The 19,142-nt window shown below is 54.2% G+C and overlaps 4 protein-coding genes across 13 annotated transcripts in view; 3 read left to right on the top strand and 1 right to left on the bottom strand.

Moving 5' to 3' along the window:
• Positions 1–9,818, top strand: part of FERMT3 (FERM domain containing kindlin 3) — a 21,377-nt gene extending 11,559 nt beyond the window's left edge. The window contains exons 7-15 of the mRNA XM_019645320.1: positions 6,509–6,616; positions 6,781–6,915; positions 6,997–7,046; positions 7,159–7,283; positions 7,491–7,597; positions 7,717–7,950; positions 8,307–8,431; positions 8,998–9,139; positions 9,260–9,818. Coding sequence (XP_019500865.1) covers positions 6,509–6,616; positions 6,781–6,915; positions 6,997–7,046; positions 7,159–7,283; positions 7,491–7,597; positions 7,717–7,950; positions 8,307–8,431; positions 8,998–9,139; positions 9,260–9,439 — 1,206 coding nt within the window. The 3' untranslated portion in view covers positions 9,440–9,818. The remainder of the gene's footprint in view (positions 1–6,508; positions 6,617–6,780; positions 6,916–6,996; positions 7,047–7,158; positions 7,284–7,490; positions 7,598–7,716; positions 7,951–8,306; positions 8,432–8,997; positions 9,140–9,259) is intronic.
• On the bottom strand, positions 9,740–19,136 carry TRPT1 (tRNA phosphotransferase 1). Of its 3 annotated transcripts, XM_019645321.1 has the most exons (9): positions 18,869–19,136; positions 12,195–12,399; positions 11,746–11,829; positions 11,457–11,615; positions 10,733–10,902; positions 10,474–10,648; positions 10,212–10,268; positions 10,026–10,136; positions 9,740–9,894 (listed from the first exon to the last, which is right to left on the bottom strand). In XM_019645321.1, exons 1-9 carry the CDS (start codon positions 18,920–18,922, stop codon positions 9,803–9,805), a joined length of 1,107 nt encoding a protein of 368 aa, XP_019500866.1. In that variant the 5' UTR covers positions 18,923–19,136; the 3' UTR covers positions 9,740–9,802. The 3 variants fall into 3 exon arrangements, with proteins under 3 accessions (XP_019500866.1, XP_019500868.1, XP_019500867.1); XM_019645323.1 differs by lacking the exon at positions 18,869–19,136 and having other exon boundaries at positions 11,457–11,538; positions 12,195–12,286; XM_019645322.1 differs by lacking the exon at positions 11,457–11,615 and having other exon boundaries at positions 9,777–9,894.
• Positions 12,267–14,855, top strand: NUDT22 (nudix hydrolase 22). Of its 6 annotated transcripts, none has more exons than XM_019645326.1 (6): positions 12,267–12,323; positions 12,625–13,122; positions 13,457–13,555; positions 14,052–14,149; positions 14,287–14,380; positions 14,689–14,855. In XM_019645326.1, the coding sequence occupies exons 2-6, from the start codon at positions 12,643–12,645 to the stop codon at positions 14,788–14,790; spliced, it is 873 nt and encodes a 290-aa protein (XP_019500871.1). In that variant the 5' UTR covers positions 12,267–12,323; positions 12,625–12,642; the 3' UTR covers positions 14,791–14,855. The 6 variants fall into 6 exon arrangements, 5 of the variants coding, with proteins under 5 accessions (XP_019500871.1, XP_019500870.1, XP_019500869.1 ...); XM_019645325.1 differs by having other exon boundaries at positions 12,298–12,360; XM_019645324.1 differs by lacking the exon at positions 12,267–12,323 and having other exon boundaries at positions 12,423–13,122.
• On the top strand, positions 15,501–18,942 carry DNAJC4 (DnaJ heat shock protein family (Hsp40) member C4). Of its 3 annotated transcripts, none has more exons than XM_019645330.1 (7): positions 15,501–15,819; positions 16,138–16,230; positions 16,898–16,991; positions 17,433–17,617; positions 17,704–17,865; positions 18,572–18,658; positions 18,751–18,942. In XM_019645330.1, the coding sequence occupies exons 1-7, from the start codon at positions 15,761–15,763 to the stop codon at positions 18,857–18,859; spliced, it is 789 nt and encodes a 262-aa protein (XP_019500875.1). In that variant the 5' UTR covers positions 15,501–15,760; the 3' UTR covers positions 18,860–18,942. The 3 variants fall into 3 exon arrangements, with proteins under 3 accessions (XP_019500875.1, XP_019500874.1, XP_019500877.1); XM_019645329.1 differs by having other exon boundaries at positions 15,502–15,819; positions 17,701–17,865; XM_019645332.1 differs by lacking the exon at positions 16,138–16,230 and having other exon boundaries at positions 15,502–15,819; positions 17,701–17,865.
• Positions 19,137–19,142: the final 6 nt, after the last annotated feature.

The raw sequence follows: 19,142 nt of genomic DNA, 5'->3' as shown, positions 1-19,142 counted from the left end.
AACAGACAAGTTGCTGTTGTTTTGTTCTTCAGTCTAGTTGTGGAGGACATTGCTTCACTGGCCCATGTTGGTATTATCATTGTGCTCTTCCCAGGTGAGGCAGATCGGTCGTCGGCCTCTGGACAGCCGCTCATGGTGGCTCTTGGCAGCTCACACCGGCTGCCAGTCACTCACGCTGGCTGCCAGCCTCACACACGGTAGCTTATGGCAGCCCACTGCAGCAGGGGCTGCAGCATATGCCATCACCGGTGACTCACAGCAACCCAGCTCCAGGTCGAGCTGTTGTTCACCATCTTAGCTGTAGAGGGCAGTGTCACTGGCCCCCATGTGGGATCCGAACCGGGGCCCTGCTGTTCAGAGCTAGCGTCCCAAGCCAGCTCTTAACCAACGCGCCACTCGGCCGGCCCAAACTCTTACTTTCTGAGTGTTCCTTTTTAAAGCTTACAGCACTTTACCAGACCCCAGAAGCCCCCCTAAAACCCCTCTTCCAGGCACTATCTCCCACAGTGGCAACCACTAATGTTACCTCTAACACCATAGATAAGTTTTCCCTGTGTTTGAAATCTTCATAAATGAAATCACACAGTCTATACTCCTTTGTGTCCGGCTTCTTTCACTCAGCTGATGTTTGTATGATTCATCCATGTGGCATAGAGTTGTAGTTTATTCTTTCCCAGTGGTGTGTAGCATTCCATTCTGTCAATATACCACAATTAATTTCCATTGATGAGCAATGTGTTATTTTCAGATTGGGGCTATTATGAACAGAGATGCTATGAACATTTCAGTATATGTCTTTTGGTGAACAAAGGCACACATTTCTGTAGGGTATACACCCAGAGGTGGAATTGCTGGGTTCCAGGGCAGACATTGGGGCCCGTCGTAGGTAACTGTTAAACAGCTTTCCAAAGTAGTTGCTCCAATTGACACCCCATCAGCAGTGTATGAGAGTTCCGGTTAGTCCAGAGNTTATATATTTCTGTTCCTTGTATTTTTTATTTCACTCATTATCTATTGACTTTGTGTGAAAGATGAAGATTTAGCTGTTTTACACCCCCAACACACACACAATACACATATATCTTTGCATCTTTCCAATTGAGTTGTGCTATAGTTTTTGGTGAAAACGTCATTATGACTGTAAATAATTACACATATAAATAGTATTCTTAGCTAAGCCACAGAGTAATGATATTTCCTTTCTTGGTCAAGTTTTTGTTATAGTTCATAACTGCTATATTTTTATTAACTTATTTTTCTATTAATTGTCTCTATACAATTAGAAGAGAGACCCCAGAAGGCTCTCTGGACACTCTGGATGTGGCTGCGGCTTGCCATTGGGGGTCTTCACAGTGATGAGGTGGGGTGTTTCATAGCTAAGCCCCTCTAACAGAGCAACCCAGCCACAATACTCCTTTCAAAATGGTTGATCACAATTGGACATCTGTCAGTGTGATTTGCTTCTTGGGATCATGGAATGGCGGCACTCTACATCCACTGCATGACTGTTGTCCTTGGACTTTCCTTCACGACTTTCTGGGGATTCCTATATGGGACTTCTTGATTCCTGGATCACTTGTGTTCCTCTTTCTTGACTGATCCCCTCATTTCGATGGAGCATATACTTCACAGCTTCCCTTAAAAGCATATGTGAGACTTCGTTTGATACCTGCATGTCTGAAAAGGTCACTATTCTACCCTCACTCACATTGTAGTTTGGCTAGGTATAGAATTCTAGGTTGGAATCATTTTCCTGATAATTTTTGAAGCCACCTTCCCACTGTCTTCTAGTTTCCAATGCTGCTGTTGAGAAGTCTGATGCCATTTTTATTTCCAGTCCTTCCATATGTGACACACACTTTTATTTTTTCTTGGAGGAAGGGGGCAGGGACAAGAAACTTTAAAAATGTCCCCCTTATCTCTTGGTGTTCTAAATTTCTCAATAGTATGGATCTGTCTTCATTGATTGGTCTGCACACTTGCTGAGCCCTTTCAAATTAGAACCTGGGTCCTCCATTTCTAGAAAAATGCACTTTATAATTTCTTTATTAATTTCCTCCCCTCCATTTTTATGTTCCTTTTTCTTCTGGAACTTAGTAGATATTAAGCCTCCTAGATTGAATCTTCAAAGAAACAAATTAGACATTCATCTTTTCTTTCATGTTTTTAAGCTCATTCTCTTTTTGTTCTACTTTCTGGAGAGTTCCTTGATTTATCTTCCAAATGAACTATACAATTTTTAATTTCTACAGCTATATTTTTAAGTTCTAAGAACTCTTTCTTTTCTTTTCTTTTTTTAAAGATTTTATTGGGGAATTGGGGGAGGGAAACAGCGCTGGGGAATCGGGGAAGGGGAACAGACAAGTTGCTGTTGTTTTGTTCTTCAGTCTAGTTGTGGAGGACATTGCTTCACTGGCCCATGTTGGTATTATCATTGTGCTCTTCCCAGGTGAGGCAGATCGGTCGTCGGCCTCTGGACAGCCGCTCATGGTGGCTCTTGGCAGCTCACACCGGCTGCCAGTCACTCACGCTGGCTGCCAGCCTCACACACGGTAGCTTATGGCAGCCCACTGCAGCAGGGGCTGCAGCATATGCCATCACCGGTGACTCACAGCAACCCAGCTCCAGGTCGAGCTGTTGTTCACCATCTTAGCTGTAGAGGGCAGTGTCACTGGCCCCCATGTGGGATCCGAACCGGGGCCCTGCTGTTCAGAGCTAGCGTCCCAAGCCAGCTCTTAACCAACGCGCCACTCGGCCGGCCCAAACTCTTACTTTCTGAGTGTTCCTTTTTAAAGCTTACAGCACTTTACCAGACCCCAGAAGCCCCCCTAAAACCCCTCTTCCAGGCACTATCTCCCACAGTGGCAACCACTAATGTTACCTCTAACACCATAGATAAGTTTTCCCTGTGTTTGAAATCTTCATAAATGAAATCACACAGTCTATACTCCTTTGTGTCCGGCTTCTTTCACTCAGCTGATGTTTGTATGATTCATCCATGTGGCATAGAGTTGTAGTTTATTCTTTCCCAGTGGTGTGTAGCATTCCATTCTGTCAATATACCACAATTAATTTCCATTGATGAGCAATGTGTTATTTTCAGATTGGGGCTATTATGAACAGAGATGCTATGAACATTTCAGTATATGTCTTTTGGTGAACAAAGGCACACATTTCTGTAGGGTATACACCCAGAGGTGGAATTGCTGGGTTCCAGGGCAGACATTGGGGCCCGTCGTAGGTAACTGTTAAACAGCTTTCCAAAGTAGTTGCTCCAATTGACACCCCATCAGCAGTGTATGAGAGTTCCGGTTAGTCCAGAGCTTCACCAGCACTGGATACTTCCTATCCCTTCCAATGTAGCCATTCTGGTAGGTTTGTAAAGGTAATTCATATATTTTTTATTTATTTGTTTCGTTTTCTTTTAAGATTTTTTTATTGGGTAATTGGGGGATGGGAACAGCACTGGGGAATTGGGGGAAGGGGAACAGACAAGTTGCTGTCCTTTTGTTCTTCAATCTAGTTGTGGAGGACGTTGCTTCACTGGCCCAAGTAGGCACCATCATTGCGCTCTTCCCGGGCGAAGCAGATCAGTCGCCGGATTCTGGACGGCCGCTCATGGTGACTGCTGGCCGCTCACGCTGGCTGTTGGCTACACACGGTAGCCCATGGCAACCCACTGCAGCAGGGGCTGCAGTCTACGCCATCGCCTGCCACTCAACGGCAGCCCAGCTCCAGGTTGAGCTGTTGTTCAGCATCTTAGCTGTGGAGGGCAGTGTCACTGGCCCTCATATGTGAGATCCGAACCGGGGCCCTCTGGCGTCCCAAGCCAGCTCTTAACCAACACGCCACTCGGCCGGCCCCTATTTGTTTTTTTAAAACAGCTTTACTGAGATATAATTTACATACGATAAAAATCACCCATTGTAAGCAGTTTGGCTATTTTTAGTAAATGTATACAGTTGTGCAACCATTACCACAGTCCAGTTTTAGAACATTTCCATCACCCCAGAAAGTTCCCTAGTGCCCACTTGCAGTCATTCCACCTCCTACACCCAACCCCATACAACCACTGAAGGTACTTTTTATGTGGCTTTAATTTACATCCCCCTGATGACTCATCAAGTTGAGCCCTTTTTCATATGGCTATTAGCCATTAGGATATCCTCTTTTTGTCAAGTTTCTGTTCAAGTTTTTTACCCATTTTTATATTCACTTGCTAGTCTTTTTCATACTGCTTTGGAGTTCTTTATTCGACGTATGAGTACTTTGTCAAATATATTGTGAATATATTTTCCCACTCTGTACTTTGCTTTTTCATTCTCTTAGGGGTTTATTTTGATAAACAGAAGTTACTAATTTTAATACAATCCAATTTATATTTCTTTTATTATGATTAGCATCTTTTGTGTCCTGTTTAAGAAATCCTTTTTATTCTAAGATCACAAAGATGTAGTCCTATTTTTCTCTAAAGGCCTTATTGTTTTCATTTCCACGTTTGGATCTGCAATCCATCTGGGATTGATATTTGTGTGTGGTGTGAGGCAGTGGCGCAGATCATTTTTTTTTGACATGTGGGTATCCAATTGACCCAGTGTCATTTACTAAAAAGAGCATCCTTTCCCCAGTGGCTGCAGGATCACCTTTGTCCTAAGTCAGATGTGTGTCTACCTCTGACTCTCTTTGGTTCCACTGGTCAATTTGTTTCTTGTTGCCAGTGTCACAGTTTTAATTACTATAAATTTAACTTTATAATTATTTCTTTAAAAAATAGCATTCTGGGGGCCAGCCGAGTGGCTCAGTTGGTTAAGAGCTCGCTCAAGAGTGTGAGCTCTGAGCAACAGTGGTTCGAGTCCCGGCCCAAGCTGAGCTGCCAATAGGCAGCAGGATGGCTCAGCTAAAAACAAAAAAACAAAAAAAATAGCATCCTGTTCTCATTTTATGAGTGCAGTATTTTGTCTCCATAAGGATTTTCACTAGTATTGGAAGTTTTCTTCTGCTCCCTACATTGTCTTTATTTCCTCCAAGCTTTTTTTTTTTTTTCTCCTGTTTGTCTTGCTCTCTGTAGTTCATGCTAGCAGCGTTCCTTAAATGTGGGCAACCCTTGATGGACCTTTTGTATTTACAAGTAAGGCTCTAAAAAGCCAACTGAAAACCCTGAGTGGATGAATAGAGCTTGGCCTTTTGGGGGCCTCCTGGGGGTGCTAGGGCAGGGATGTCACTCTCCTGAGGGGATTTCTCTTTGGTTCGTCAGTTTCTCAGCAGTGAAACTTCTGATCTCCCGACTGGGCATAGGAGGCTCACTGACAATGTCTTGGGTGGCAAGTGAAGAACAGCTGGGGTGTCTGACCTCTCAGAATGCCTCCTCTTAATTCATCTGTTCTCAGCACCTTGCACCCCCTCACATGTCCAACTGTGCCTCGAGTACCAATTTGGGGTACCTCTAGCTCAGCATCTCAGTAAATCTCTGGCTTCTGCCAGGTGCTAACTGGCTGTCCTTTGGTTGTAGGGAGTAGGGAGGGACCTGCTTCTTTTATAGACTTTCTACAGTCCTCATTTCAGCCCACCCTCACCTCTCAGCCCGGGAATCCCAGGCCGGAAGCCTGTCCAGGAGTTTGCATGTGAACTGGATGCCTTTATCCAGATTTTTGTTCTTCTTGTTGTTTGCTTTCTACCTATTTTCAAAACTCATTAGTGCCTTTATCAGAGAACAAGAGAGGGAGAACAGTGTGAGATCCCAACTCTGTCTCCCTGCAACTCCATTCCCACTCACGTTTTTGCTTTCCATCTTCCAAAATGTTGTTGGCATCTCTCACCTGCTCTAGTCCCTTGTCTCTTCCTTGTCCTTTTTGGGTTTACCTTTTTTATGCCTTTGCTATCAATTTTAGTGGGTTTCAGAGGGAGCATAGGCTTGGTCTTCTGTGGGTAACTAGGATCCGCCTTTGAGCTTTGCACTCCCTGTTCAGCCTCTCTGGAATGTTCTTCCTGTGGTCCATTGTCATCCTTCAGGCCTCAGCACAGCAAGTCACCTCCTGAGGGAAGCCTTCCCTAAATGCTTCCTCATGTAGAGTAGCCCCCTGCAACCCAGTTCCATTCTCTGTCATCACCATCAAACTTGTGGTGTCCTTGCCTGAGGGCATGAGTGAGTTGCCCCAGCAGCTATTGCCTTTATAGCTTTTATTGCACTCTCGAATCACTGTACTAATTTTTTATTGGTTTACTCAGTTCTCCTGTTGCCCTCAGCAGCAGGTGGGGTGCACAATAGACATATAGTCAACATCTGTACAAAAAGGCTTAGAGAGAAAAAGGTGCCACTTTCCTAGACAGATGGGGCTGGCAGGCTGGGATTGGGGTCTTCTGACCATGTAGGGCCACTAAACGAGCTTGCCACAGTATGAAGGACAGGGCTAAGGGCCAAGGCTCGTTCGCAGGGACCGGGCACACGGGGTGCTCAGGACAGTTGGCACCTGACCAACCCAGCCTCTCCTCCCCCCGCCCACTGCTCCAGACAGACCCCGTGCGGCTGACCCAGCTGTATGAGCAGGCTCGGTGGGACCTGCTGCTAGAGGAGAGTGACTGCACTGAGGAGGAGATGATGGTGTTTGCAGCCCTGCAGGTGCCAGGCAGGCCTGGGGGCCCGGGGTGGCTGGGGCGCAGGCTAGTCCCGGGGCGGGAAGGGTCTTCCAGAGTGGGGCCCCATCTCCGGGGAAGCCCTGCTCAGGGCATGGTCGGACGAATGGACTGCCCACTGAGCCCTCCCTGGCCATGTGCCCCACCCAGTACCACATCAACAAGCTGTCCCAGAGCGGGGAGGTGGGTGAACCAGCCGGCACAGACCCGGGGCTCGAGGACCTGGACGCAGCCCTAAGCAATCTGGAGGTGAAGCTGGAGGGATCAGCAGCCACAGACGTGCTGGTGAGGAGGGGCGCTGGTCAGGGGTTGCAGTCAGGGCTAAGCACAGGGACCGGGCCCCCGTCTGACTCCTTTTCTCCCCAGGACAGCCTCACCACCATCCCAGAGCTCAAGGACCATCTCCGGATCTTCCGGTGAGTTTGGGCACAGAGTTGCCAGCTCTGCGGTAGGGGCCCAGTGTGGAGAGGGAGCAGAGGGGGGAGAACTTTCTAGGTGGCCTGTCACCACCTCCCGCCTCACCCTCAGGCCCCGGAAGCTGACCCTGAAGGGGTACCGCCAGCACTGGGTGGTGTTCAAGGAGACCACGCTGTCCTACTACAAGAGCCAGGATGAGGCCCCTGGTGACCCCATTCAGCAGCTCAACCTCAAGGGTGAGTGAGGGCGGCCTGGGCAGGACAGGGACAAGGGCAGGGCTGTGGGCTGGTCAGATGAATGGTCTCACCTCAGTTTCATCCTGGGAGCCAGGGAAGACGCCCTCTGTCCTGAGCCAGCTGTGCAGGGCTGTCATTTGCCCAGGAGCCTCTCAGGCAGGGCTGCCCCTCTGCAGCCTTCTAGCCCCCTCCTTCCTCTCCCTCCAGGCTGTGAGGTGGTCCCTGACGTCAATGTCTCAGGCCAGAAATTCTGCATCAAACTCCTGGTGCCTTCCCCTGAGGGCATGAGTGAGATCTACTTGCGGTGCCAGGATGTAAGGGCTGGGCAGGGGCCAGGGCTGGGCTGAGGCTGGAGTAGGGGTGGGGTCTAGGGCAGGGGCTGAATCAGAGCCTGGCTAGTCCCTCACCACCCTCCCCTGTCCTCCTACCCCAGGAGCAGCAGTATGCCCAGTGGATGGCCGGCTGCCGACTGGCCTCCAAGGGCCGCACCATGGCGGACAGCAGCTACTCCAGTGAGGTGCAGGCCATTCTGGCCTTCCTCAGCCTGCAGCGGACAGGTGGTGGAGGCTCAGCCAACCACCCCCAGGGGCCTGATGCCTCCCCTGAGGGCCTCAACCCCTATGGCCTTGTTGCCCCCCGCTTCCAGCGAAAGTTCAAGGCCAAACAGGTGCCAGAGGGAGTGGGTGGTGGGAATGATCACAGCATTTACCTGGCCACCCTTAGCCCCTGGATCTCCACAGAGCCTTCTTCTGGAAAGCCAGGTGCTCACTTGTTTCTTCTCCCACCATATCCCTCAGACTGAGTATGCTGGTCCCCTCCCTCTGGGAGGGGACCACAGTCCAGCTGCCCATGTCCACCTCAGGGCCTGGCTCAGCTCATATTTGTTGACTGGTGAGAGGGTGCACTGTGGTGGCCCCACCATGGGCACTGGCCCTGCCCCAGGCTCAGCATCCTGTCTCCCTGAGGGGGGCGGGCATCGGGTCTCAGGGTCTTTGGCAGCCCCTCACCAGTGTGATCCTGCAGCTCACCCCCCGGATCCTGGAAGCCCACCAGAACGTGGCCCAACTCTCGCTGTCTGAGGCCCAGCTGCGCTTCATCCAGGCCTGGCAGTCCCTTCCCGACTTCGGCATCTCCTATGTCTTGGTCAGGTATGAATGCCACCTCGGTCTGCTCTGCCCTCACCTGCTGCCTGGTGGGCGGCACCCTGAAGCCTCTCTTCCTGTTTTCTGTGGGCAGACCTTACTGAGGGCACCCCACGTGCCCCCTTACCCCCACCCCGTATCCCCACAGCAAACACAACAGACAGGGATATCAGGCCAGGAGAGCAGGACACCCAGCTGTCTGACGGACCATTCCCTCTCTGGGCCTCGGTTAGCTGGTCTGCGGGACAGGGCCAACGTTGGCTGCTGTGATAGGGAGTGCCTCCATTTGCCCATTTTCCAAGCCTGCAAGGATATGAGTGAGGCAATGGATGAAGATGGTACCAAACAAGTTGTTATTTAAAGGCGCGGACTATTTGCCTGGTGCTGCTAAACACTATTATAATGATTATATCAATTAAGCCCCATTTTCCAGATAAAGGACTTCAGGCCCAGAAAACCTAAATAACTTACTTGTATAACTTGCTCCTGAGCACTGCACCAGGCTGTCTGGGTGGGCTCTGGGGCCACACAGGGTGGGACTCTTGCTCACACTCTGTCCCCCTGGGGACCAGGTTCAAGGGCAGCAGGAAAGATGAGATCCTGGGCATCGCCAACAACCGACTCATCCGCATTGACCTGGCTGTGGGCGACGTGGTCAAGACCTGGCGCTTCAGCAACATGCGTCAGTGGAATGTCAACTGGGACATCCGGCAGGTGGGCCCCGAGTGAGGGTGGGGGTAGGGTCAGGGGCCTGGGCCAGGCCCAGCCAGGACAGGGCAGGGGCTGCACCCTTATCCCACCCCCCACTAGTCCCTCTGACTGCCCGCCCTACAGGTGGCCATCGAGTTTGACGAGCATATCAACGTGGCTTTCAGCTGTGTGTCTGCCAGTTGCCGCATTGTGCATGAGTACATTGGGGGTTACATTTTCCTGTCAACGCGGGAGCGATCTCATGGGGAGGAGCTGGATGAGGACCTCTTCCTGCAGCTCACAGGAGGCCATGAGGCCTTCTGAGGCTTGTCTTACTGTCCCCGTCCCGCTCACCACCTGCCATGGCCACTCGTAAGCCCACACGCACTGGGACTCACTGCCCACACCCTCTTCAGACATGCACCGAGCTGGGCACATCCACCCACTGTCACTGGCTTTGTGCAGACCAGGGACCTGGCTGGGCCTAACTCTGTGTCCCACAGGCATTCTGTAGAGCCCACTGAGTTCTACAGTGACCGCCCTTCCCTTGTCTGGGTAGCCGAGACCAACACCTCTGACCTAGTTATAGTCCCTGAGCATATGAGAAAGACCAGCTGTAGCTACCAGGTGATTCATGGTTTCAAACTGGAATTTCCTTTTTGTTATCTTTTTTTTTTAATAAATATTTTATTGTTGGATCGTCCTTCTTCCTCTGGAGCTGTGCTTGGGGCCACTCTGACACTCTGTCTCTTCATTACCAGACAAGGAGAGGGGTTTTCCTGAGATAGAGATGAGATGATTAAAGAGCGGGAGACCTAAGTCAGCCTGGGGTTGGGAGCTGGGAAAGAAGTGAAGGGCAGAGGGCACAGGCTTCAGGCACAAAGAATAGGGGTGGAGTGGTGGTTCTCACGGGTAGGGCGTAGCTGCAGGGCCTCCTTGAAGTACTTGGGAAGCAGGAAGCCATCAGTATTCCCTGGAGTCAGGATCACTCCATTGGCAGAACGGAAGAAGGGAATTCCATCTGGAGACAGAGCCAGAGATGTGACTCGTGCCCTCTCTGCAGGCCTAGAGCAGTCCCTGCTAAGTCCAGACTCACCTGCCAGGGCCAGGGGCCCATTGATAAACACAGCCACTTCACAATTTGGCCGCATGCCTGCGGAGACAACTGGTGTTGGGGCCTGGGGTGTCTGGGGTTGCAGTTATCAAACCTGGGCAGGCTGGCATCCTGGGCTCAGTGGGGAGAAGGGGGTGCTTCTGCATGCAGGGTATGGGGTGGTCTTGGACAAAAGAGGCTAGGACCCTTGGAGGGGGCCCTGGGAGGACAGAGTGGGTGGGAATAGCTGGAGGGGAGAACTGACCACTGATGACACCAGGGTCTCCAGGCAGTCCTGGGGCCAGGTGGATGTGCGTCCTTCCCCGGCAGGACAGGCCCTTGAGCAGGATGGAGGGCCAGTGCTGCCAGAATGTGCCATGGACAAGCATCAGGGGCAGGGCCTGCGGGGTCTCGAGGGGCATCAGTTCCAACTCAGGTACCTAGCATGGGTTGGGGAATGCAGTGAGACCTCCCTCACAGGCAGGGGTCCCACCCGGCTCTCCCATTTGTCTCCTGGGCCCCACCTGCAGGGAGTGACCCTGATTGGCCCGGATGAGAGGGCCAGTGCTGGGGTCCCCTGGCTTCAGGGCGAACCGCTGCTTCCCACTGGTGTCCACCACGCGCTGCACATCTTCAGCTGAGAAGCTGTGGAACTGGGGCAGCTGCAGGAGGGCACCCAGGGGCACGAAGCCATCTGTGGGCAGGCAGGGTGCCCAGGAGCTGAACTTGCTCTGGCCTCGGCCAGAGTCAACAGGGCAAGCCACAGGCAACCAGAACAGAGCCTGGGCCTGTGGGTCACAAGGGTTCATCTGTGTGACCTTTAGAAAGTCTCCCCTTTCTGGGCCTGTTTCCTCAACTGACAACGGAGATAGGATCTGCTTCATGTAGGGCCACAAAGATAAAATGACCCTTTTTAGTACAATACGCAGCCCGAAGTGGACACTCAATAAGCCCTCATTAGCACCAACACCCCCGCCCCCAGTGCCCATCCTTGGGATGAGTGTTTATTGGGCCACTGGGCGAGAGGCAGCACCAAGCCTGGCTCGGACAAAGCCTCCTCTCCCAGTTTGCCCTGGACGGGATACTGGGTTTGGGGCCTTGGTCTTCCCTGTACGTGGGAGGATGTGCCCTCTGAGTTGTCCCCATAGGGCAGTGGTAGGGGCCATGGGTGAGGGCAATCAGACAGGCTCACACTGCTTCCTGCACCTGAGCCCCTCCCCTCCCCAGACTCCAAGAGCCTCCACTTACCAGCCCCCATGGGAAGCCCCAGCTTCAGGGCCCCATGGCGCAGGGCGTAGGACAGAGCCTTGGACAGTTGCACATCTCCATCCTGCAAGAGCCCAGAGGTGGCCCCTGGTCCCTGTGGTGATCCTGCCCTGCTGCCCACCCTGAACTCTGAGTGACCTGCTGCAGGGGGAGACCAGAGGGAGAGGAGTCCCTGTGCTCTCTGGGAAGAGTATGACCCATCAGCCCCCACTCCCACTTCACCAGCATTTCCCAGGGAGCCCTGCCCTCCCGCCATGGGGGTGGGGTGCACCTGTTCCTGGCGTCTGTGAGCCCTTCTGCCCCTGGGCCTCGCTGCTTCCTGCTTCCTTCCTCCAGAAGAGTTCATAGCCAAAACCTGAGGGGAGCAGTGACATGTGGGGACCGTTGAGGGCCCTTCCATGTCTCCACCTTGCCTAGAAAGTCACAAAGCCTCAAGATGTGAGAGTTGGGAGGGGGATAGTCAGTTCATTAAATTCACTTCCCACCCCAACTCCTTAGTGCAGATAGGGAAACTGAGGCCCAGCAGGCAAGGCTTGCCCATGGTCACACTGTCAAACGCGGAACCCAGGGAAGCCGAGCCTCCACGCTTCAGGCTCGCGGGTCTGCCCCCACGAGGTGGGCCTGAGGAGGCGGGGCCGGCGTTCAGGCTAACCGGACGGAAGGTCAGGGCCGGCCAAGACAGACCCAGCAGAAACGGGGAAGACAAACGGATAGGCTCACCGACTGCTACTGCTGGGCAGCTGACACCGCGGGCTCCTGAGGGCCGGGACCGGCCAATGAGAAGCCAAGGAAGGAGGGGCGGGCACTTCCGCTCTGGGAAAGGGGCGGAGCCTGAGAGCTGAGTTGGCGGTGAGTGCCAGCTGGAGGCTGGAGCTTCTGAACCCTGGTAGGGGTCCCTGCGCGTCCAGGGTTGGAAGCAGGACCCCTGGGTTTGGGAGACATGGGCATTAGGGGGTGATTGGACCCAGGACCTCTGGGTGTTAGGCGTGCCCTGGAATCCCAAGGATGTCTGGCAGCAGGAGTCTCTGGCTCTTGCTGGATGAGACACTTTACTGCCCACGGGAGTGCAGAAGGGCTGGGGGTATCCTCAGGAGGTCTGTGGGTGGCTGTGGGTCCCCCGGGTAACTGGCCTGGCTGTGACCTCCCCCAGAGCTGCCCTGTCCAGACCATGGACCCTGAGGTATCCCTGCTGCTGCAGTGCCCCCCCGGTGGGCTGCCCAAGGAGCAGGTACGGGCTGAGCTGAGCCCAGCCCACGACCGTCGCCCACTGCCAGGAGGGGACAAGGCCATCGCTGCCGTCTGGGAGAGCCGGCTACAGGCCCAGCCCTGGCTCTTCGATGCCCCCAAGTTCCGCCTGCATTCTGCCACCCTGGTGTCCACTGACTCACCAGGGCCACAGCTGCTCTTGCGCCTGGGTCTTACTTCTTACCGAGACTTCCTGGGCACCAACTGGGCCAGCTCAGCTGCCTGGCTGCGACAGCAGGGAGCCGCCGACTGGGGTGATAAGCAAGCCTACCTGGCAGACCCACTGGGGGTGGGCGCTGTATTGGCCACCACTGATGACTTCCTTGTCTTCCTGCGCCGTTCCCGTCAGGTGGCTGAAGCACCTGGGCTGGTGGATGTGCCTGGTGGGCACCCTGAGCCTCAGGTGAGATGCCAGGCTGGGCGCAAAGGTACAAAGACCCAGACAGCTCAGCTTTGTTTTCCTCATCCCTCAAAGGAGGAATTGGCCTGGTGCTTTTCTGAAAGTCTCTGTTCTTCAGCCTCCCTACTGCCCCCTACCCCAGACCTGTGGGAAGCTGGGGAATGGGGGCGAGGACCTAGCTGGACATCTGTTTGTCCATCTGGAAAAAGAGGGCCAGGATCAGGGGAACGCCCAACACTCTTACACTCTGCCCAAACAGGCCCTCAGGGACAACAAGTATGGAGGAAGGCAGGGTGGGAATAGGTGGGGAGTAGGGGCTGAGCTTGACCTCTCACAGGCCCTGTGCCCTGGTGACAGCCCCCTGCACAAGGACCTCCCTGGGGATCTGGTGGTGCATGAGCTTTTCTCCAGTGTCCTGCAGGAGATCTGTGATGAGGTGAGTGAGGGGTGGCCAGGAAAGTCTGATGGGCCGGGAGGGAGGTGGTAGAACATGCCAGAATTCCACAACCTCAGTCTGGGCTGGTGGGAGAGTCTACGGGCATGTGGCATTGAGGAAAGAACTTGGCTTTGCAGCTGGGCATACTTGGAGTGAAACTCTAGCTCTCGCTTCTGTATGCTTCATGTTCTTCCTCTTTACAATGGGAACAATGATAAATGTCTTGCCTATTTCCCCCAGGTTTGTTGAAAAGAGGAGTAAATGGGAGTAGATTTATTGACTCCCTCTGGGTGTCTCTGGGCAAATTGTTCAGTCTCTCCGGTTCCAGTTTTCCCATCTGTAAAATGAACATGCCCAAGATCTGACATCCTGTGATTCTGAGCATTTGAGCTACAAACTGTAAAATGATGTACAAGGGTAATGCATACTCTGTTCTCTATTGAGAGGGGCAGAGATGTGGGCAGTGGGCACTGACAAGTGGAATCCCTGGCCCCAGGTGAACCTGCCACTGCTCACCCTGAGCCAGCCGCTGTTACTGGGCATTGCCCGCAATGAGACCAGTGCCGGCCGTGCCAGTGCTGAGTTCTACGTCCAGTGAGTGAGCTCTGAGGGACAGGGTCCTGGTTCCTGGGTTAGGTGGGTGGTTGAGGGGCATGGCTGAGGCAGATGGGGCTCCAAAAGGACCCTCCAGGGGCTGGGCACCCACCAGCCTCTCTCATGTTCTTGTCCAGGTGCAGCCTGACTTCTGAGCAGGTGAGGAAATACTACAGGAGTGGGGGACCTGAGGCCCACGAGTCCACGGGAATCATCTTTATGGAGACACAGGTGCGAGGTGGCAGAGTCTTGCTTAGAAAAGGAGCTGAGGTTGGAACTTGCAGAGGCCTGGTGATACATGTCTGTCTCTGAGGGCTGGATCAGACAGGGCTCCCAAATCTCTGAGCTTTCCTCTGGAGCCACAAAGCCTCAATGGAGATGCCCGCAGCCCAAGGGAGAGAGCCAGGGAGTTGCTCAGCCCCCATAACGTGTATCCCTAGGGACCATGCAGTGCAGAGGGCTCTGAGTCTCAGGAACTCTGGGCACAGCTCCTGCAAGAGACCTGAAGGCTGGATATCTGGATCTCACTCTCTCCACAGAGCATATCGAGGTTGCAGGAGACCGAAATGTGGGCCGAGTTCTGCCCCTCGGCCAAAGGCGCCATCTTCCTCTACAACCAGGTCCAGGGAAGCCCCATCTGAGTTGCTCTAGGGTCCCCAGCCCTATCACCACAGCATGAAAGATAATAAAGGACTTTATTCTTGGATACGGCTGGCATCTACTGTTTCTGTGAGACAGAGTGGGACCGCTGGGAGAGCCCAGGGTGGGTGAGACACAGGACAAGTGACTTGGGAAAAAAAGCCCAACCTCAGTTATCCCCTGTGCAAGCTGGGATGAGAGCCATGCCCTCTTGCCAGGCTCTGGGGAGGGTCCAGGTCGACTATAGGGTGGAAGCGGCTGTGTGAAAAGTGTCTCGTGGGCTGGCCAAGTGGCTTGTTGGTTAAGAGTTAGCTTGGGAGCGCGAGCTCTGAGCAGCAGGGCGAGCTCTGAGCAGCAGGGCGCTGGTCCGGATCCCACATGGGTCAGTGACGCTGCGCCCTCTACAGCTAAGATGGTGAACAGCTCTACCTGGAGCTGGGCTGCTGGTGAGCTGCGGCAGACGGCATAGGTTGCAGTGGGGCTGCCTTAAGCTACTGTGAGTGGCCGGCAGCCAGCGTGAGCCGCTGTGAGCGGCTATCCAATGGCCAGGAACCGATCTGCCTCAACTGGGAAGAGCACAATGATCACAATACCAACATGGGCCAGTGAAGCCACATCCTCCGCAATTAGACTGAAGAACAAAAGGACAGCAACTTGTCTGTTCCCCTTCCCCGATTTCCCAACGCTGCTCCCTCCCACGATTCCCCAAAAAAATCTTAAAAAAAAAAAAGGGTCTTGCTGCAAAGCGGAGGAACATTCATGTTCGCGGGACAGAGCCAGGGCAGCTGCACCAAAAACCTCACTGAACATCAGGTTTGGTACCCCCCGCTTCCCGGGCGGATACGCGCCTTACAGCGCGTCCAAAGTACTGGGCCTCAGTGGGCGGGCTGAGACGTCAAAGGCCAATGAACTACCGGCAGAGCCTTCATCGCACTTTCCGGTTCGGTGGGCGTGGCCTGGGTTTCCAAGCCAATGAGAATGTGTGGGTGGGGCCTGAATCAGCGTAGGAAATGGCGGCAGCTGCGGAGGCCGTAAGTGCAGCGGGGGCGGGGCTTGGTGTGGCTCCTCCTTCGTCTGCCCCCCTAGCTCCCTGAGTGGGGCAGGGGGGGTCTCCGCGCCGGGGCCTGGTTGTCCAGACACCGAGGCCAATGTGAAGAAGGGTCCGGGTCAGGGGTAGGACAGGTCCAGGACACGGGTCTGGTCTTGAGCAAGGAGGTCCCACCTGCCCCTTGGTCCCCTGGGCCTGCTTCAGTTTTCCTTCGCAAGTAAATGGGGCCAGGCCACTTCCCACTGCCCCGAAGTGCTTGAAGTTTGGTTCCAATGCACTCTTTGTGGCCTCATCTCACCAGCTGCCCGCCTGCCGCCATGCTGCCCCTGCTCCTATGCCGGCTGTGGCCCCGCAGCCCTCCCACCCGGCTCTTCGCAGAGGCCACACGGCAGCGGTGAGTTCTGTCTTTGAGGGCCCGTTGTCGGCCCTGTCGTTCAGTGGATTTTTATTGAGGGCCTGCCCAGCTCTAGGCCCTGCCCTAGGTGCTGAGATAGTTGTGATCTCTCTGTTCTGTGTTAGGTGCCTTACAAGGCTTGTCTCAGGTAACCCTCACCTCACTGCTGAGGACAGGATCAGAGATTAAGGGACAACCACCAATGTTATATAGTGAGTTACTTGGCAAACCTGGAGTTTGAGCCCAAGCCAAACCCAGTGCATTTTCCACAACTCCTGTGGTTGTCCAACATCGCTGTGCATAACCCACGTTGCTGGGTGGAGGGGAGGCTTACAAAAATGTAGATTCCTGGGCCCTGCTCTGGAGCTTCTGATCTGCAGATATGAGGTGGGACTCAGGAATCTGTTTTTTTTAAACAAGCTTTTTAGGTGTTTCTGACACGAGGCGTCTGATGAGGACTACACTTTGAGATGTTCTGATCTGCACCATTCCCAAAATACTCAAAAAGGAGGGATGATTTGGCGATAGATCTCCCTTGGTACTGGCCTCAGCCCCCTCAGCTACTGGTTTGCTGAGTTGAAGGGTGTGGCCCAGGGAGGCTGGGAGGGGTAGGGAAGGGCTATCCTCTGTTTCCTTCGCCCCTACAAGTTCTGTCCTCTCTCCACAGGTCTGGCCCCAGTAACTACTATGAACTGTTGGGGGTGCATCCTGGTGCCAGCCCTGAAGAAGTTAAACGAGCTTTCTTCTCCAAGTCCAAAGAGGTACCAGTGGTCTTAGGCAGGGAAGTGGGAGGGGAAGTCTGAGCCAGATGGGCTCCAAATTCCCAGGAATGGAGCTGAGTGGCTCACTCTAGTTGGTGCTACTTTCCATCAGCAGCATGCATATGGAGGGGGAGGTCCCCCAAGGGCAGATGTCTGGCCTGGCTGGGGGAGGAAAGCCCCGGTTTGATGGGCTGGGCTTGGTTCTCTTGAGAAAGCCTGGACCAGGGCATATAGTGAGAGCCAAGCAACAAGCAGGTGGGGAGGGGACAGGAGTGCTTCCTGACTCTCTGGCCTTCAGAGGGGTGGCTGGCCTGAAGGTGAGAGTCACTGCCCAGACAGGGCCTCTGGGAATGATTTGAGCCCTTGTGGGTGGACATTATCAAGATGGGTCCTAGGAAGAGACATGGGAAGGGAGATGAGGGGAGTCCTGCCCCACCCTAGCTGCACCCTGACCGAGACCCTGGGAACCCGGCCCTGCACAGCCGCTTTGTGGAGCTGAGCGAAGCATACCAAGTGCTTAGCCGGGAGCAGAGTCGCCGCAACTACGACGACCAGCTCCGCTGGGCAACTCCCCCAAAGTCTCCAGGAACCACAGCCCATCCCAGGTCTGCTCATCAAACACACAGGTACTGTATCTTGCTGCTAACTTGCCCGCCACCAAGTCTCTTAGGGTGCCTCATCCCACACTGTCCCTTCTTCTCCCTCCCAGCAGCTCCTGGACAACCCCCAATGCACAATACTGGGCCCAGTTTCATCGCGTGAGGCCTCAGCGACCAGAATCAAGGCAGCAGCAGCACAGACACAACCAGCGTGTGCTAGGGTACTGCCTCCTGATCATGCTGGCAGGCATGGGCCTGCACTATGCTGCCTTCAGGTGCATCTCTGCCGGAGGGAGGGGTGTGGGGGGATAAAGCCCAGTGTGGTCAGCCAGCCATCCCACCACCCCTGTGGCCTGCATTTGTGTCTCTCCAGCTAAGACTTGCAAGAAATACGTCACCAGAGCATTTCCTCACGTAGCGGACAGCTTTGCACTAAGGGCTAATGTTTTCAGGGTGTTTTTTTTTTATATATAATTTGAATGTAAATCTTTGGTGCTGGCTACCATGGAGTGGTGGAGCCAACCAAAATCATACAGAAGAAAGAAATGCATTGTAACTAGGCCCTACCAGCAACCGTTTTCACTTGTTTGGCAACCAGCTGTCACCCCGCCCCTCTCTCATGCATGCCATAACAGAGGTTCTACAGCAAAGATACTTAAAGGCAGTGCAATGCCCACTGCTAGCAGCCTGCCTAGTTCAGTGATGGAGTTGCACATACAACCCTTTCTAATCTCCTGCGAGGACCACCCTGATGTTCAGTGCTGTTGTCATCACCGTCAGCAGGACAGCCGGGGACTTGGGTAGCCATTGGACCCTGGACATGCCTGGCCTCTATGTGTCCCTCTCCCTGCCTAACACAGGCAGTTAGGCTGAGGTCCTTGCAGATGTAAAGCTGTGAGACCCTAGAGTAGGGTGCAGGGGGTGGGACTTGGGGGACAGCAGGGTTTGGGGGGCCCAGGGTTAATTGTAATCCCCGTGCAGGAAGCTGGAGCAGATGCACCGTAGCTTCATGGATGAAAAGGATCGGATCATCACAGCCATCTACAATGACACACGGGCCCGGGCCAGGTCTGTCCCTGCTCTACCCTGCCCTCTCTTCACTGTCCTGGCACCACCCTCCAGGATCCCTGTCCCAGTCACACCGGTGCTCTCTCCTGCAGGGCCAACAAAGCCAGGCTCCAGCAGGAGCAACAGCAGAGGCAGCAGCTGCAGCCACCACCCGGGCCTCCCCCAGACCCAGGGATAGTGCCCCCAGGCACCAGCCCATGAGCAACTCACCTGGATGGGGCCTGCTGTGTTCCCTCCCGGGACTCTCCACTCCCCAAAATGCATGCAATAAAGTGGTTCACTGCGCTCGTGTCCGGCTCCCTCCTTCAGTCCCAGCACCCCCGCCCCCTCCCCGCCCGGGCCCCACGGTGGGACAGCGCCCCGCCCTGCGGGTTCTGGCGGCAGCGATCCAGGAGCCCGGCCCCCTGGGCGGTGCGTCCCCTTTCCCCTGCTGCGGAGGGAGGGGGTGTGTAGAGGAGGCTGGCCCGCCGGCGGCCTCGCCCCC

Source organism: Hipposideros armiger, unplaced genomic scaffold, assembly GCF_001890085.2.
Source record: "Hipposideros armiger isolate ML-2016 unplaced genomic scaffold, ASM189008v1 scaffold_93, whole genome shotgun sequence".
In the NCBI taxonomy this organism is placed as follows: Eukaryota; Metazoa; Chordata; class Mammalia; order Chiroptera; family Hipposideridae; genus Hipposideros; species Hipposideros armiger.
The sequence above is the reverse complement of the archived record's forward strand: the minus strand, read 5'-3'. Positions and strand labels throughout refer to the sequence as shown.